Below are 19,318 nucleotides of genomic sequence, written 5' to 3'. Positions count from 1 at the left end.
TTGCTTTGACCTTATTGTCTAATGTTCTACACTTTGTGGTATTGCAGTTTATGTTTCATTAAAACACATATTAAGACTAAGATGATTTCATAATTTAATTCATGAATTCATTAAATAACCCAGTTTAGGTTTTACAAAAGTATTTTAATGCTCTCTGACATATTTGGGGCAAACTCTGCTTTCCTCTTAAAGCTATGAGCCTGTTTGATGGAGAGAGAAAAACCAAAGAAAAACACATATTCAGTCTTGGAATAAATTGCTCTATAAATATATGTTGCAGAACAGTTCCTTCCTTATTATGTCAGACTTTTAAGGAATGGAAGGCCCTGTAAAATCTTTCTTTCAAAATTATTTTTCTTTCTGAATCAAGTGCAGTTACATGCACAAAGATTTTGAAAAACAATGAAAAAAAAATATGCAGCCACCTCAAAATGAATAGTTTATATAAATAAATGGGAACCAGACAATGCCCCTGTTCTTAGTGTCCCTTATGTTTAAGGAGGTTTTAGTTATTTTATTTTACTTATTATTTACTGCTCTAACTTTAGATATAGGAAAGTGTAGCTTTAACAATTACAGTTCAAGTGGAGCGGGTTCTGGTTAGCATAGCCGGTATTGAGTCAGACCTGATCCTGGTCAATGCTGGAGTACGGCAAGGCTGCCCTCTGTTGCTAGTCTTGTTCATAACCTTTATGGACATAATTTTTAGACACCCAGGGCTGGAGTGGATCTGGTTTAGGGGGGTCAGCTGATTTTGTCCCTCCTTTTTACAGATGAAATGATTCTGCTAGCTGCTTCCTGTTAAGACCCAAAGTATGTACACGGTGTTTCGCAAGTCCTCCAAGTTCTTGACCATTCTAGGGTCCTGTTCATGAGCAAGGGGACAATGGATCAGTAAGGGTGCCACTATAATAAGGACACTGCTTCCTCACCTATGGTCATGGAATTTGAATTATGCCTACACAAAGGCACTCCCTCAGAGATAGAGTGAGGAGCTTGGCCATCCGGGAGAAGCTTGGAGTAAAGCTACTTCTCCACATAGAGAGGAATCAGCTGAGGTGGCTCGGACACCTTTTTCAGCTTCCCCTAGATTCCTCCCCTACGGGTGTTTCAGCAACATGTCATAGGGAGGAGACCCACAGGATGCCCCAAGACACTTTGGAGTGTTTGTCTATCTCTCTCGGCTGGCCTGGGAGCACCATCTTGTCGTCTTCCGCCATTTAAGGTGAAAGACGACAAGAACCAGTACAAGTATGAGTAAAATTTTTGATAATGATGCAACACAGCATTGTGCTTTAGTATAGAAGCAATGTTAGATGTGTAGTCCTTTTTCCAATATGTTGAAAGAGTAGGTAATTATAAGGTCTATCTTATCAGTAAATATCAAATATCAGCCAAAACAATAATACTTATAGTGGATTTTCTCACTGCATCCCTACTTGAGACTGTCTCAAAGAGAAAAGCAAAGGGTTTGTGTTATTACGTGGTCGAAGCTACGAGTTAAACTTATGATATGCCAATGCTAATAATACGTCAAGAATTCCAATTCACAATTAGCTGGAATCTTCTGTCTGACTGGGTTACATGAGAAATATCGCAAAATACAGCACTTGCTACCTCCAAACCTATAGCAATGGACTGTGTAAATGTTTAAATAGGCACCTTTTTACAAGTTTAGAGAAAATTTCAAATAGCTATGATCAGACTGTTATCACAAAGGGCAACGATTGATCTTTGATATTATTCCTTGAACTTTCTTAAGAAACTTTTCAATGTCTTTCTGTGATAAAAACAAAACAGCCAATTATTAAATGCTCACTAATTAATATAATGGAAATTAAACTGATTTATTATCATCTTAGCAGAAGAGCTTGTTTAGGTTTTATCCAATATCTGAGTTCTATTCAATTTCTCATCCAGCAAATTAACACAAATCAGATAGACCAAACACTACAGGAAGTCAATTTTGGAATTTTTAGAAATACAGACACATTTTAAAAGTAATGTATTAAATAAAACAGCGCACACAGGCACACAGTTTTTGGTTGGTTGTGTTCAACGGAAGCTAGTTCTTGTTTGCCTTCATTTGATGCTGTGAGCTTTCAGTTTACTGTCTATGATAAATAAACTTTTTCCAAGGTAGAAAAAAAAAACATGTCACTCTTTTTACGACAGCACTCATTCTGAGACAGCAAAAACCTATTACAATTAGTATATCTGTCTGTAGAATAGTGATGTTGAGGGCAAAAATAAATGTACTGTTGCTTTAGTTGAAGTTCAGATAGGTACCAGTAAACGTTATTGCAACAACCACTGATAAACAGCAGTAACTACACAGCTCAGCCTGCTTAGAAGACTTTAGTTATGTTACACCACACTCTGCAGGCGTACACAAACAAAGCAAGTGTAAATCAAATGGGATCTGAGTGGAAGCCCAGAGAGCTTACTGTAGAGCACTTTCTTTATTAGGTACGTTGTGGACATTAATCAGTTAATATTGCCCTGTCAACATCGAGCTGTTATCAAAAATCAGGGCATGAAAAATATTTCTTTCCACTTAAACTGAAGCAATAAAGCTTCACATTCAAGATGAATGGTTTGATTGAATTGGACATGTACATTACTATGCAAAGGCATTCATGCTACTTTTAATTATTCTGTCACGCCATACCTACAAACCTGATGTGTCTTTTGCATATATTTATGTAAAAGACCAAAAGAAAGAGTATAATTAGAAGTAAAATTATCATTTTTGTTAAGTTTTTACAGATAAAAACCTTAAACAAAATGTAACATGCATGTGGATTAACCATAAAAATTCAGTACAACTAAATCCCAAAGAAAAGCATCATTGCTGTGTTTCACAAGGGTTGATGTTTGGAGAGTTTCCTTTTCCATTAAGTTAGAATGTTACATATAGGACATATACTATAAGCTTTAATCCCATCTGACCACAGTAGCTTCCTCTAAAACTGCAAGCAAGATATCTTTTATATTTCGTCCATGCAGACTGCTTCTTTGATCATTGCTTTCCTTGCCATGCCGTTGTGGAGTAATTTCTATTATTGTAGAAGAGTTTGGACAGTTCTGTATTATATGGTCAAAGCCTGGGATATTGTTTTATAATCTCAACCAGGCTAGATGTCTCCACAACTTTCTATCTGACCCCTCTGCTGTGTTCCTAATCCATGATTCTGTTAGTTCACTAATGTTCTTCATAGCAAATGTATGACAGCCAAAATATTTATACTGAGATTAAAATGAGGGAAAGTGGACAATTGATAAATGTTTCAGTATTATTGAGTATGTACAGTATATATATTAAAGGCTAACAGAGTACTAAGAGCTGTACTAAGGTTAGAGTAGATTTCAACATAACTTTACTCAAGTAGCAGTAAAAAAGTATAGAGATTAAAAAGGGCTACTAAACTATTGAGTAACTGATCATAGTATTTGATGAATTGGTAAAACATAAGTCAATATATAAAAAAAAGATAAGTCTGAGTAAATGCAAGTATCTTAAAGAGATTTCAATTTTAATTCAATTCAGTTGATTTATATATCGCCAATTCATGACATATGTCATCTTCAGGCACTTTAAAGAGACAATAAAAATTTGTTTTAAATTTTATTTTTTTAAACAGAGCTTATAAAACCAGTATTTACAGTTATAAATTAAATAGTTATATAGCTATAGTTATAATGTAAAGCAGAGTAAAGTACTGTCAGTGACTAGTCTGACCTCCAATTGCCATCGTAGGCTTAGAGAAAGAAAACATCTAAGCCTGCGTAGAAACAAAAATACTAATCTAAACATAAACTTTGTTTGTCTGTGGTGCATTATTGTTTACAAAAAACGTGTTCTTCATTCATGAAGTTACTCTGGTTTGATGTTAATATTTTAGAACGAAAGTATAAAAAAGTAAAGAGGGATGTTGCAGTAAAAGTAGACCCTAAAGTATTTATTTTCTCCACAAAAGTCTAATAAATGTATTCATTAATATCAGTGGTAGAAATACAAGTACTACCGATTCGGATTCTGTTACTATTAAGAATTATAACTAAGTATTTATGAACCTGCTACCTAATTTTAGGCTTTCTAAACAGGCATTGCTGGGCCAGTTGACCTGGTTAGTATTACAGATATTAAATAAATCCATGTCAATCATTTCAGATGTAAGTTTGTAAATTAAAATGAAAACCTTGCTTCTTTTTTGTTTTTCTTACACTTTAATGTAATGCAAGACTTTCTGCTGATCTATTAGAGATGTTTGTCCAGTGGCTAAAAATACTTTAGAAAGGTGTGTTTACATATTAGATGTTCCTCGAAAGCTTAAAATTGTGCTATTCTTTTATGTATTACTCTCAAATAATGTGGTTATGGGTTTAATATATGATATATCGCTCTAAAAACAAAAATCCCTGGTGCTTAAAGCTAATGTGTACATGCTAGATACACTGGAGGAATAGATGTGAGGTTATTTGTAGCGTGATGCTAATTGGGCAGGGCAGGCAGATGTCGCACACAGAACTAAATAATGAGCAGATGAGAAAGTAATCGGGTGACAATAAAAGCATTCCTGCCAGTTTGGGCATGTGAATGGGAAAGAAAAAGCAGAGTCATACAAATGCGAATCAACTTCTGCATAATCGCTTCACTTTCCTGGAAATGAGCGACAAATGCATGCACGGGGATGGAGTGCACAGATGGTAAAAGGAGCAAGCATTTGCAAAAGATGAACAGTTGCACACCCCCTCATGCTCTGTTGCACAAGGATGGACACATGCTGACATCAGACAGACAGACAGGAGCAAGCGTGAACAAACTGAGATAACTGAGGAGGAAAAAGTGACAGGGAGGACATCCCTTTGTTTACGCCTCACCTGCTTGGCCACCTCAGAGAGCAGCAGTGTCTTTCCGGTGCAGGGTCCTCCGTATACCACCAGGGGGCTCATCCTGCTACCTTTAGACGGCATCAGGTACTCCTGCACATAATCCAACGTCTCCGACTTGTACTTATAGAGGGCTGCGGAGGTCTTACAGAGGGACAGGTGCTGCAGAATCTCATCGTACAGGGGGTCGGTCTCTGTGTCAAAGTTCTGCTGTACGGTGGCCTGGATGATGTCCACCATGTCCTCGTAGAACTGCTTGCAGAGACCTTCCACGTAGTGGCTCTCCACCTCCTGGGAGTAGCCCAGCTTCATGTCGCAGTGAGTAACCGAGGAGTAGACGCGGAGATTGGAGGCGGCCACAATGGTGGGGATGAACTCGTCACGGACTTTCAGCAGGCGCTCGTAGGCCTCCTGGTTCCGCATCACGCGGTCGGCACTCACCAGGGTGTCCATGTAGCGGGCCATGTCGGGGAGCTTGGCGAAACGGTCAAAGTTGGAGATCTTGCGTATGTAGCAGACGCATTTCCTGAGAAAGGCGGGTGTTTGTTTCCCGAGGGCAAAGTCTAATTCATCCTCCAAAGCTGAAAAAACAGAAATAGGAGTGTTTACTGGAAAACAAATTTTTTTAAAAATGGTTTTTATGTCTTGACAATGGTTAAAACAAATAGGATACTAGGGATCCGACATGGCTAATCCTTTTTTTTTTTACGTACTGACAGTCTTTTTGAGTTTTATAAGGTAAGTATGTTCCACTAAGTTTTCTTAGGTCTGATCAGTTACTTGTGTCAGTGCCTAGAATGAGGCGTAAACTCAGATGGGCTTCTCTGTAGCTGATCCCAAACGCCTTGTCTATGACTATTTTTAAATCTCTTTTAAAGTCTCATCTTTTCTCTGTGGCTTTTAATGTTCAAAACGATGTTGGTGTTGATTGATGTCATGTTTTCTTTTCTATTTTCTATATTGTCCTTACTCAGTTTTTTCATGTTGTTTTTTATTAATCTTACGGCATTTAATGGTGTTTTTATTTCTGCTTTTGTTTAGCACTTTGGTCCTGTTTGTTTTTATACTGCTATATAAATTAAGTAGGAATGGAAAATAATGCAATAATGTATACATGGGATTATCTTTCAAAAAACTTGTAGCACAACTTCTTATTTATGTCTATTTGTGTTTTTCCATTTGTGACCTTGGTCTCCAGAGCTTTAGCCCTGAATGCCCCAAATCTCCTGAAAGTAGATATTTTCCTGTCTGCACATGTCTCTTTAAAAGTTACATTAGAAATGTCTTTAGATCACAAATTCCTATTTAAAAACATTCAGATTTTTTCCTGTGTTCAATATATTGAACAGACAGAGAGAGACAGAAAAAAAGATTAATTGCACACAATAGCACCATCATTGTGAGACTATGCTTAGAGATAGGTAACAGCTTGAAAAAATCAGTTAAATGGGAAATTCATGCTTAACAGTAAAACTAATAACAGGACAAAAGAACACATTTTCCACTACAGTAAGTTTTTCTTTACTCCCCCAATGATTCACATGCTGAGTGGAGAAAATGATTAAATACTTAGTTTTTTTGTTTTTTGTTTTTTTTACTAAAGCAAATAAAAATCAAATCTAAAAAAGTAATTTAAGTAGATGAGGACAGAAGCACGCTTGTTTGGCCCTAAGAAAAAAAAATCTGTTTCTCTGAGAAAAAAAAGCAACTATTTTCTTCAGATGTAGGCAGAAATTAGGTTTAAGTTTTTGTGTTTTAAATATCACAAACATTTGTATTCTATTTATTTTTTGCAATCCAAAATGATATTTGCCCTTTTATTTTTGACTATGAACAAAATATTAAAAGTACATTTTATTGGTTTAAGTTACAGTGCAGTCAGACTGGTACAACATTTTTTTTTACATTATCTTAAAATAAATAAAAACATTGTCCTTTAAAAAAATCTAACTTTTTGGGAATGAGCTAAAGCCCCAGATGTTAAAGACCCTTAAAAAAACAATGGTTATGGGCCTTTGTAAAAGGAACAATTAGTACCTTCTTCTAACAAGACATCCTGAATTCAGTCTTAGAAGAGAAGAGACTCTTAATCTATGTACTGGTTACTGAACTTTGACCCTATGATGTTCGGTGTTAAGTTGGGTGGAGGTTTGACAAGACCATGACATTCAGATAGTGATTACATTTAGTAAACTGCAAATGTCACCCTAAAGCCAAAGTATCTAACACAGTAATTAACAGTAAATCTAAGGTGCTCCACCCAACTTACACAAAAGGAACACCTTTCACACACACAATGGGAATTTATAGTCCACCAAATGTTTTGTTGCCATGTTCAGAACTAGGTAACAAGACACAAGACAAGGAAAGCTGTCTGGGAAAGTGTCTAGCTGTCATGATTTTGGCGCTGATGACTGATCTGATTAATAATTTCATTTATCTGTATAGCTCTGCCCAGTTCTCATAACCACATTTCTGATCCACCTGTTGCAGCCTTTATTTAACTAGCGTTTAACCAATCATCAGTGTCAGATTATTCGAGCCCTTGGTGAGAGTTCTCTTGCATACCTGAGTGTTTCTGATTACCTGATCCTGACCCCTTCTGCCTTTGGACCCCTGAGCCTGCCTGTTCCCATTCTAATCTGTTTGCCTGACCTGTCCTCGGACTCCTGCTGGTTTCTGCCTGTGTCCCGAACCTGAAACTTATTCCTGACACAGTCCTGGATTTCCCTTTGGTACCTTTTCGGATCTCTGCTCTCTTGGGTCTGACTACGTCCTCTACACCGGATTTGGCTTTTCCCTCTGGATTATCCTGGCTTCCTTTGTCTGCTCAGTTCCGATATTCTGCCTGTCCCCCAACCTCTGAGACATCAGCATCTGGGACTCTCTGGGCAGCACTCTTTTTGGTAGCCCACCGGCTGGAACCATCCTCTATCTCAGGGCACGGACTCAACTTTAAGACCAGGTTAGGGACTCACACTGCTTAATTTTTGATGCTTGTACAAGTTTAGCTCTGATGCACGGTTGAAGCATCTTTGCTGCTCTAGCTGTGCGGTCGAAAAGTGGGTCTGAAGTGCATTGGGCGGAGCTACCCTATCCTTTCTTTGCTTGTAAAAATGGCAAATGAAATCGTTGCTTGGCTCATTTTAATGAATAATGCTACGTTCAGACCACAAGCACTGGAAGCATCAAAAAAGCTTCTGCGGCTTTTTTAATGCTTGTTCACATTGAGGCAAAGTGTGTCGAGTTGCGTCTGATGCTGTTGCTTCTCCTGTGTTCAGTGACAGAGAGTGGATTTGCTGTATTTGCTGTTATACGTGGGTAAAAAGTAGTTTTAATATGTTTTTAAGTGAGAAAGTCTACCTGAAAACTTAATCTGTGCAGTTAGTTTATCAAGATTACATCCTGCCTTCAAATATTATTTCGCTGTCAGAACCACTCAGACCCCCTCACACCGTGTGCTGTCACTGGAAATCCCATTCAACAGTAGCCTCTGGCGCGGTCGCCTCTTTGCGGTTTTCTGCTACTTTTAGAGGCGGCTGGAAGGAGATGGTTTATTGGTAGAGTTAAAACTTGTAAATGGGAACGTAAAGATACAGTGTAAGATTTTCGTGAATTTTTCTTAAAAGACCCGCCCTGTCCACTTAAAAAACAACCAAAAAAATGCACATGGAAAACCCTGTAACCGCTCCCTAAAGGGAACACCTATTAAACGACTGCGAGAGTGTGCACGAGGAGAAATGGGCTCGTGCACACTCTCGCAGTCGTTTAATTGCTGCTTTTTGTATCGCTCATACAAGTAACAACGGTAATTGAAAATGAGGACAAGGGGGTCTTACTGAAGCATATCACCAGAATGATTGACTGATAGGAGGACCGCCTATTTTGATGATCCACCCAGAAAAACATCTTCCACTATACCTTTAACCAAAACAGTTGGGATATATCTATTGTATTCCCTGTTTGCTGCCTTATTTTTCTTTTTGACTCCTCTCCGTGTCTGTCTTTTATTTCGTTGCACCAAGCAACTACAAACTATTTTTGTAAGCTTTTAACCCCTTAAAAACTAAAAAAAAAAAAAAAAAAAAAAGAAACTCTCTTAAAGTGACAGTAACATTGAACGGATCATAACCCCCTGCACCAAAGTGGAAAAGAGCACACTGCATTCAGGTTCAGGTTCCCAAACTTTGTAGCTTATGATCCCCAAAATAGTACCAGAGTCGACGGATGACCCAGATATTTGTTTGGGTAAACACACGCTTCTACAAAATTATTTAGTGGCAGGAGTACTGATATTACAAACAGCATAAAGAAAACAAGAATTTGGACCATGTTTTAGAGATACTTTTAGGTTCTTTTAGCACTTTAACATAAATATTTATCATTAAGTTTAATTTCTGTACTGGATCTCAGGACCACATGATGGTTGATCAATGACATCAAGTGAGGCCACCACCCCAAGTTTAGGGAACCAATGCCCAATGGTTATCCTTTTCTACCAGTGCAAACTAGTTCTTGCTTTTAAAAACAATTGAGCCTGATTATTATAATACCTACCCTGCAAAAGCATATAATATTTTCTTTACAAATTATACTGTAGAAAACATGGAGTCACTTTGGAGAGGATATTGAGAGGATATCCCCTCTTTTCTTTGCCAATTTCCAGAGTAAAACCCTGTGATAAAAGAACAAAAGTACTACCAAAACTAAAATAATATAACATTATTGCCACTTAATGAGAGTACATAAGCGTCTACCTCAAACTGCACTTTTAGGGATTCTTTTCCCAACGGGTTTTATTAGTTTGTAAATTCAAAAACAATAGAATGTTTTATCATTCATCAGATTTTATATTCTGATCACTATTTATCAAGGGACAGCAAAATGTAAAGAGTGGTTTAATACTATCAAAAGAAATAGAAACTGTTTCTTATCAAGCCACTAATTCCTTAGCTTGATGAGAACAATTTGAATAAATATCAAGTATCACCAAATGCCCATATTCATCTGAAAACAAAAAGGACACAGAAGGCCTGAACCTTACCAGAGCAAAGGAATTTGTTGGCATCCGTGCTCTTCATGGTTCCCTTCTCTTGGAGCAGCAGCACAGCCGTTCGGAAAATCCTCTTGATCTCCTCTGACACATTCCTCCAGGCCTTGTCATTCTTGGTCTTTGCTGCGCTGCTCGATTCCATCTAAAAAGGGGATGAGGCCCAGAGAGAGAGGAAAGGCTGGCTGTAAGTAGCGTCATGTACTGAAGGAAAGCTGTCATTCTTTTATGAGTGAACAGTGAGCAGATCTGTACCCTAAGAAAGCAAAACTTCTATATGTTACTGAGAGATTTTAGGATCTGAGGCTCTAATTCTAATTTTAGGACTTTGAAGACACCTTTAGCTTTAAACGCCAACCAATTATTTTATTTTACCCTTGAAAACATAGCATCACACTTAAAGGACCGGCTTTGTTTTTTCAAATTGAACTGTGCTGACAGAAATAAAACTTGCATTAAATGGAGTTTCATGGGGCCAGTTGCCAGCTGGGAAAACATTAAAGCAGAGAACATGAAAAGGGTTTAAGAGCCGAGTGAAGAAAAACAACCGCAAACGTGATGCAAACCCTCTTTTCTGCAGCAGCAGATAAAATGTGTTTATCAGGCAGAGATGGAGTGTTTCACTACATGGATGTTAGGACACAAATAACAGCAATGATATGCAGAGAAATTCTTTATTACAGGTTACAGATTCTGTTTATACATCTAAGATTACAGCTTGAAACTTCTTCCCAGAAAAAGCCTGGATAAATGATGCCTTGCATGATATTCATCTTACTTTGAACTTTTTTCTTTTTCAATGTTGTCACTTTAGAAGCATAAACTAGTGATATGATTTTCAGAGTGGAAATAAAAATACACAAAGCATGGTGGAAGGTTGTATTTTGCAACATTTGTTATCACTGTATGATTTTTATCAGGTCAGTGGAAGAAAAAAAAAGCCATATTGGCTTCAAAAGTCTTCCTAAAAAATTGTCAGAAAGACTGTATCTAGTTGTAATTAAAAAGAAAGGTAAAAAAAAAAGAAGCATTGTATGAGTTTGGACTCACAGAGTTCTGGTAGTTCTTGAGCATTTGGGCTTTGGGTTTGAGGTAGTATGCGGGTGGCACCGAGTTTTCATCCCTGCAGTACCACTCCTCCAAAATGTGGGTGTCCAGCCCCGCCTCCACAGCCGCATCCAGGATCATCTCAAACTCTGCTGATTCCACCTCCCCTGGCACTCGGATGCTGCCGTACTTTTCTCCTACCAGACCCTGAGGAAAGAAAGGGGGCAGAGGAAGACACCAAATAGATTCGGGGACGTGAGTACAGGAATCCGTGTAACTCATGGTAATATGTTATTGAGCAAGGGTTATGGCCAAAGGTGCACCACACGTGACATTTTTCTAACATTACTGTGAAGCAGCTGAATCCTTGGTATGTTACTAGAAACCCAGATTCTGTGTGTAAATATTTCAAGTAGTTATTACACCACAGCCTTTACATCTTTGCCAATGTCTAAAATTAGGCTAAAAAGATTCCTAAATCTGGTATATTCTATATGTTATTCTTTTACCCATCTGTCCTTTAATTGGCAGTATTTTTGGAGCGGCCCAGCCAGTTTTCTGACTTCAATCTAATAGGGAATCTGTTGGGAAGCTTAGGGGGATGGCAGAGAGGCCTTCCAACCTCAAAGATTCGGAGCTCCTCAACAAGGGCTTTTCTTAATACTATTTTCAAATTTATCTGGAGAGGAGTGAAAGTATTTAGTGGAGAAAATTAAAGAGTTGGAAGATTGGTTGAAGGAGGGATGCTCCTACAGGGGAGTCTGGGCAAAAAAATGTTTCTGTTCTGATAAGAGGGAATTTTATTAGTGATAATAAACCCTATAAGGAAAAGCATGTCAACTTGATATTAACAAGATTTCTATCTTTAGGGGTTATCTGATGGAGCTCTGAAGGTGCGTTCTCACAGAATGTGAAATCTCCAAAAAATTTGCCAGTTTTGTCTGTTTTTGCTCGGCTTAAAACCCGCCTGGACAGCGAAACCATTTCACACGTCAGGCGAATTCACCAGACGGGCAAAGGCTCCTTCATCATGGAGTCTGCTGGTTTTTGGTTTCACCTCATCATGGTGGACATGGAATTAGAAAGTGACTGTCAGTGTTTTCTACTTTAGAAACCAGGAGCAGCGGGAAAACAGTGCCAGAGCGCATACAGGGGAAAAAAGAGAAAAAAGCCACCCTCTAATGAACCAAAGCGAAATATTGGTGGTGCCCTCCGGTAAATCATTGCACTAAAGCGGGGAGAGAAGGCAGAGCGGAGAAGCCCACTGAGGAAACAGTGCCAGTGGGGAAAGGCTAAAGCTGGCTGGGGCTAGCTATAGAAACTAACTGTGGAGGAACAGAGCAGCACAGCAGCAGATCTGATAGGTCTACTGGGAAGAGAGAACACTGAAGGTAGAGACTACGGCCGCCTGGGTTTAGGACAGTGGTAAATCATTGAGCAAACCAGTGCTAGGAGAAGATACGGCTCGCTGGAACTAGCCTAACTGTGGGAGATGAAAGGTAGGGTGACCAGACGCCCTATTTTTCCCGGACATGTCCCATTTTTCATACCTAAAAAAATGTCAGGGTGGAATTTCAAAATCGTCCAGGATTTGGTCGACTGCGGTGCAGCAGAACTGAGCCGTGAGCTCCGGGGCTGGTGCTGGAACTCCGGCGAATGGAGGGAAGGGAGCCAGCCTAGGACGGAGCGACCGAACCCGACCCAGTGACGGTAGCTGCGGCCCTGTACTTCCACCCACCTGCCCGGGAAGGCAGACGGCTGGAAGCATACCTTGACCGGGTACGGCCCCTCGGTCCTAGGCTGGCTCCGGACCCAGACCAGCTGATGGCTCGGTTCGAATGCCCGGTCTGGTCAAGTCAACCCCCCACCCAAAAAAAAAAAAAAGGAGTACCAGGGAGGATCAGCAAAGCTTGTCTGGGCAGACAGCGGTAGGGTGAAGGAGATAATGCATTTATCTGTTCTGGAGGAACGATGAAGGTCCTTCAAGGGCTAAATTAAAGCGGCTTTTTTAAAAGAGCATTTCCACTTCATCCTGTGTCAACATTATTTTCTCTATCTTCCATATCTAATTAAATAAAGCTTGTCTCTGCTGTGCTCCTTCACGCTAGCTCACAGCCACATCTACAGTAGTCCCTGAGTGGATTTCGTAACGTGAATGTAAACAGAATTTGAGATTCTTCAACTTCTTGCGAGGCAGCAATCAAATTCCATTACCTTCACCACAATCGCGCCCTTCGCCTCCCTAAATGCGCCACCTTCGCCTCGCTTTAGATCTGCCCTCTAAGCTGTGAAATTTGCGTTCAGTATTAACGTACCCAAATACAAATGTATCTACTTGTCTATTTCATAGCTGTATTCTATACCCATTAGATTCAGTAAAATAAAAATATTTTGATACTTTAAGATGTTTATCGGCCTTCCCCAGACAGTTTTCAAAACTTCTTTATGGTTTATGTTCCAACAAAAACAAAATCTGTTTATTGGTGTTTAATTAAAATAAAGAACTTCCAGGGCTACACAGCCATACAGTAGAAGGACGTACAGGGATACTTTATTCTTTAAGGACCTGATACATGGCTGCCAACTTTTCACCAAACCTTGGAGTGAGATTTTGAAATAATTTGGATGGGCCATCCTTGTCAGGGTTAGATTGAAAGGCTATGAGGACAGGTGCAGCTATCGGTTGTCGGTTTTCAGAGGACTTCACTGAAACAAAGTGGCAAAAGGTGGAATTTTTGATAGAACAATAAATGTTACTGAATAACAATAAGTTATCTGTATGTGTAAAATTTAAAAAAATATATACATTATTTTTTATATGCTGGGGATTTTTAGAGAATGGAAGTAAAGAAGTATGGGCCCTAATAAAATAATTGCATCTTAAATATACTGTAAACTAAGAATTTCACAATTTAGTTTATTAATTATTCTATGCAGTTCAAGTAAAATAAACAATGGGGAACTAAAAGGCACTTACTGGATTACTGGCGCTGATACAGGAACCAGTACAATCAATTCCCGTGCAATCTACTCTGTGTAATAGTCTAAGATTAAGAATCTGAAGTTATTATCTTATGAGTTTTTCTTACAATTGACAAAAAAGCTAAGCAATTCAGACCTTTTAGGAGGCCGTAGATGGCTGCAACGAACGATTATTTTGTGAATAGACTAACCTGTCGATTATGTTTTCAATTAATCGATTAATAATTGGATAGCCAAAGGTTCCGTAAAAAATATTTTTTTTACAAATTTAAACCAGGTGAAGCCAAATCTTTTCCACTGCGGGAGTATAGGGCATAATGAAAGATGACTTTTTTATTTTAAATATAAAATTTTTACATATTTGATTTACAATTTTGGAATAATTGTTGCTCAAGATGGGTCACTGTCAGCTAAAGACATGTTTTAGAGTCTCTATATTCCAGTTAAGGATGAATGGTTTACTAAATTATCAGCATTATTTTTTATAGATAAATAAGTGGAATGGAGTTGAGTTTTAATGTCCGTCATTTTTTAGAGAGAAAAACTGCGGATATGGAGTGTGAGCGTGTGAGGACACTGAGATGTGTGAGTCTCACACCCAATGGGTGAGAGTTGACAGCCCTGCTGATAGAATTAAAATTCTTCCATCCTCAACACTACCTGGATTTTTCTTATTTTAAGCATGCCTGATTCAACCGATGATTGGTTGAATGAGGTATTACAAAGACTACACCAGTTTACCTAATGTACCTATTTACGAACAGCTATATTTAGAGGATGGATTCATTTTAGAATTGGATTAGTAAAGTGAAATTAGTTCTTTTTGTGCAATTTGCTTTATATCTACTCACGTATTGAACCTGAATTGTAACATAAACAAAAAACTACATTGATTAAAGCTACATTTAGCACTTAAAGAAAGCATACATTAACTTTTAAAATACTTTTACCCACTCTACAATATTTTTTTAACTTAAATATATTTGTTAAAATAGTAGCAGAATAACAGGCAACTCTCTTGCTGTGATTACCGCTCTGTTTATACTGCTTATTTCGCTGAATGCAGCAGATTCGTTCTGCTTCTGCAAATATTTTCAATGACACACTGTTACGTAAAAGACGCAGCCGCTGCCAAATTTTGTAATTCCCAGTAATCAGCGACATTAAGAAAATGAGCAGATTTTCTTTTTATATCCAACAGATGGGCCTGTTTGTAGGAGAAAGAGGAAAATAACACTTTAGAGGGATCTATGTGGATTTGTAGGTTAACTGTGAAATCAGGTTTCTATGGGTTTTAAAGCTATAAGTTTAGGTTATTAAAATAACATTTGCAGCCTTAATTGGTATGTGTAAACATAAAATACATCCTGCTGCTTATCTGTGCACATGAGAGACAGCGGATCAAATATGACTGGAAATAATCAGGACAAAATGCATCCCTATTATTTCATGTTGTTTGACACATCTTTGAGGGGGAAAAAAAAAAACTACTGTGACATGACCGGCTGATTTTCTTTTTCACTACATCTGCTTAACTCCCATGCACCTCAAGCCTCTCCTCTGGGAGGAGGCTAAGCACTTGTGAGAGATGAGCCAAATGACTGTGAGGTCCAATGAGCAGGAAATCAACGGCTTGCCCTCGGCAATGACGCCTCAAAGCCACTCCATGCTGGACTCCTTGTTCCCTTGGCATTCTCAGTGGGAACAGATGCAGAGAAGAAGCAGAAATCCATAATAGCATGCTGAATCGACTGTGGAATGGCCTACTCTTAAAGCCCACAAATGTTCGCTCTAGATTTATTAGCATTTGGGTAGTTTTTTCGTCCAGGAAGCATAAAGTGCCAATGGTTGATTTGGGTGACGAAGATGGTTTTGCCATTTTGGGAATCAGCTGACAGAAGCCAGAAAAACAAAGCCTAATCCTAATTCTTAAACAGAAGCACATTTGAAAGCAAAGACAAAGTCAGTGCTCATATAAAATAATAAAAAAAGAGGTTTGGATGTCCCTTTTCATATTGCTAGTACTACTAGGGCTGTGAATCTTTGGGATTCCCACGATTCGATTTAGAATCGATTCTTGGGGTCACAATTCGATTTTTTTCAGATTCTTTTAAATCCAAACGATTCGATTCAGAAACTATTAATTTATTTATTAATTTATTTTTCTTCGTCTTCCATACTTTAGCGGCAACAAACTCTGTAGCCTGCTAGGCTAACGCTTGCATGCCTGTGCTTAGCTCACGCTGCTCATTTGTTTCACCAAACACTACGGTGCCTGATAAGGCACATCCGCACCCACAAGAAAAAAATAGGTTTTAAAGAAAATGAGAATTGATTCTGAATCTTTAAATGTTAGAAATGCGATTTGAGCTCAAATCGATTTTTTTCTTCACCCCTAATTGCTACATACACCAATTAAGGCATTTGCTCCATTAGGTCCCACTGTGGTAAATGGCCCTCAGATTTGAGCAGCAGATATTTAAAGTTCTGGAGGTTCTGAGGCTAGGAGGGTAAGTTTATACCTTAAATTTGTTTTCGGGCTCCTCAAAAACACTCCTGCATAATTTTTACACTATATTTTGATGTAGGAGGCCACAACAAATGTTTACATATCATGCAATAGGGATGAGCACTGAATTTGGTACTGTTAAAGGTATTGACCGTGGTATGAGGTACAGATGCATGTTATCTACAGCCCATGCAAGCTCTCAAAGATTTTTTGTTTGTTTTTGCTTAAATTTGATTTATTATTATGACTAACTACAACCTATTTGTTCTTTTTTTATATCATAGGCAGCCATGGTAAAAAATATGATATAGTAACACTGCATGAATTATCAGTAATATTTGCCATTGCTCAAACTAAGTTGGCTTCTCCTACATACCGGTACTTTGTTTTTGTTCGCTTAGCTAATGCAGCTTGTATCTGCAAGCTTTGAGGGAAATGTTTATGTATATTAAATAAATTACTTGCTCTCTTAGTGACCGGACCTTTGTTAATTCAATAAAAGGTTTGGACGTCCTACACCATTCCTTTAAAACATTTATTGAATGCATCCATGTATTTGAGGCTGTACAGCTCCTCCACTTGGGGAGTCACACGTTTTAAAAAACTTAAACATCAAATGAAATTAAAAACATATTGTGCAGTCTGACATGTCTTGTTTCTCTTGCTTGAGCAGGTCAGGCTTGACAATGTGGATTCTCTGTTTATATCTTTCTCTTGCAAATTGGTGAAGTGCATCAATATACTTTGTTTTGATCAGTCAATGGGATCATTGCTCCCACCAATGCACTTTCGCTTAAACAATCAGATTCCACTCCCCCCTCAATAGTCACAGTATAATCAGAAAATCTTTTCCACAGACCAGAACCTTTTTTCATGAAAATGTGGTGCCAGATAGGTAAAATTACTTAAGTAAAATTGTACTGAAAAGTGCTGAGGGCTTTCTAAAGCCTGGGTGATGGTTAAAGGTCCCCTCAGTGGTAAAGCTGTTCTTGTTGTCTAATGCTTGCCTATCATAAAGGGAGCTGCTCACTTTTTGTTGAGGTGTATGGGAACCATTAATGAAGGGAATAATTAAACTGGATTGTTGGCAACCTTCCCACAGTAGTATCAGCAAACAGAATGTAATGGTATATTTAATTTCTTTTGCAGTACAATTTATTTCACAGGATAAAAAAGAGACAACCATAGGATTTATTATTTATAATTTAATGTGGGATTTTTTTCTTTTAACTGATTACTGAGAAATAAAAAAATAAAAAAATGTAAGCTAGCAGCATTATCTCCACATTGAATCCAAAAGCTGAAGAGTGGCATATACCAGATATTTTCTTAGATTTTACAAGTTACTAATAGGTTGTATTTTAGCTCAATTCTGTTGAACAAAACATTTATGTAGAGACGTTCGTTATTTTCTCCATCTAGCAGTTGACTCCCTTTGCATGCACTATTGTGGGGCGCTGGGAATTCTACCCAATTCGTTTATCTATATATTGCAATTGAAATGGTCATATTTTGATCCACAAGAGTCGACCTGTGACCCAAACTATAGGTTGGGTACACAAACGCTTCTACAAATCACTTGACCATTGGTGTAATAGGATTAAAAAAAATGCCGTCGGACTAAACTCGCCCCCACTTCCTCACCGCCTCGGCTGTATCTAGACCCACAGTGTGTAGCTCAGAACACGCTTCAATATTGAGCATAATTTAAAAATGTCTGTGTCAAGCTTACTGCAACACACTGCTGTAAGAGTATAACCAGGAAGCGCGGTAGGAGGGCAAAATAGGTTTAGCGCCACCGCAGCACGGGAGGGAGAATTACGCCCAGGAGCAAATGGATAAAAATAGACCGGAGGAAAAAAAAAAAACATGAATTGATTATCTTGCGGACGTGTCGATGGATCGGATCGTCGGCTTTTGGATCGATGCATCGATACAAAACGATTATTATTTACACCCCTAGTTACGACCACCATGAAAGGCAACTCTAGTGGTAAGTGGCTAGTTTTATATCACTGGCTGTACTTAATGTCGTTCCTAGTAAATCATTACATTTCTGGAAATAAGCCCCTTTAATGTCTTTGGGGTTATTAAACATGCTAAGAAGTTGCTCCACAGTTCAGGGAGGGTTTATTTAAATCAGAGGGAGATGAGTTTATTTCCTGAAATTGTACAGTAATGCTTTTTCATTAAACGGATGCCTTCTCCATTAGATTTAGATGACAGTGTCACGAGACGTGTAGCCTGGCTGGCTCCGAGGCTGGCAGCTCCCGTTCACCGCCTTCTGTTTTCGCCAAGGCAGGCAGAAATAGAACGTGCCAGCCGAAGGTAGACAAATGTCACCGTGCACTTACCAAGTTCATTGTTTCACAGAATCGATAAGAGAATCGATAAGGGATCGAATCGTTGCACAGAATCGATAGTGAAATCTGAATTGTGAAAATCTTATCAACTCCAAACCCTACCTATGAGATATATAGAGTTCATTACTCTTTAAGATAATCTTGTGGGTGGTAATCATCCTGATCTTGTCATGTTTTACTTCTTTCTATTCATCTCAAAACAGTGCTTTGAACTGTCCGATACCATTTGTTGTTAGCGTTTTGGTTTATTTTTGCTACATTTACTAACCTTCTGAGGACCATCATGCCATGTGGTGACCAAAGGCTGATGCTAATGTGGTGGAACCCTGCTTTAAATGTTAGTGAGCCACTTTTGAGGTATGATGCGAATTAACTTTAGTTTAGGAACTTACTGGTAGTGGTTGGGTTTAGGTAAATGTCAAGGTTAGGCATAAATGCAGCAGCCAAAAAGAATGTAAGTCAATGTGAAGTTTT

General features: G+C 38.4%; 1 protein-coding gene across 4 annotated transcripts in view; it reads right to left on the bottom strand.

Moving 5' to 3' along the window:
- The window catches only part of LOC119789783 (NACHT and WD repeat domain-containing protein 2), a 73,771-nt gene that overhangs the window by 8,773 nt on the left and 45,680 nt on the right, over positions 1 to 19,318 (bottom strand). For all 4 annotated transcript variants that reach the window (XM_038294872.1, XM_038294871.1, XM_038294874.1 and 1 more), the window contains 3 exons: positions 10,994 to 11,197; positions 9,938 to 10,088; positions 4,885 to 5,474 (listed from right to left, as the gene is read on the bottom strand). In XM_038294872.1, coding sequence (XP_038150800.1) covers positions 4,885 to 5,474; positions 9,938 to 10,088; positions 10,994 to 11,197 — 945 coding nt within the window. The remainder of the gene's footprint in view (positions 1 to 4,884; positions 5,475 to 9,937; positions 10,089 to 10,993; positions 11,198 to 19,318) is intronic.

This window comes from Cyprinodon tularosa, unplaced genomic scaffold, assembly GCF_016077235.1.
Source record: "Cyprinodon tularosa strain WSP-4 unplaced genomic scaffold, ASM1607723v1 ctg347, whole genome shotgun sequence".
In the NCBI taxonomy this organism is placed as follows: Eukaryota; Metazoa; Chordata; class Actinopteri; order Cyprinodontiformes; family Cyprinodontidae; genus Cyprinodon; species Cyprinodon tularosa.
Note: the sequence above shows the minus strand (reverse complement) of the source record. Positions and strands in the feature narration are given on the sequence as shown.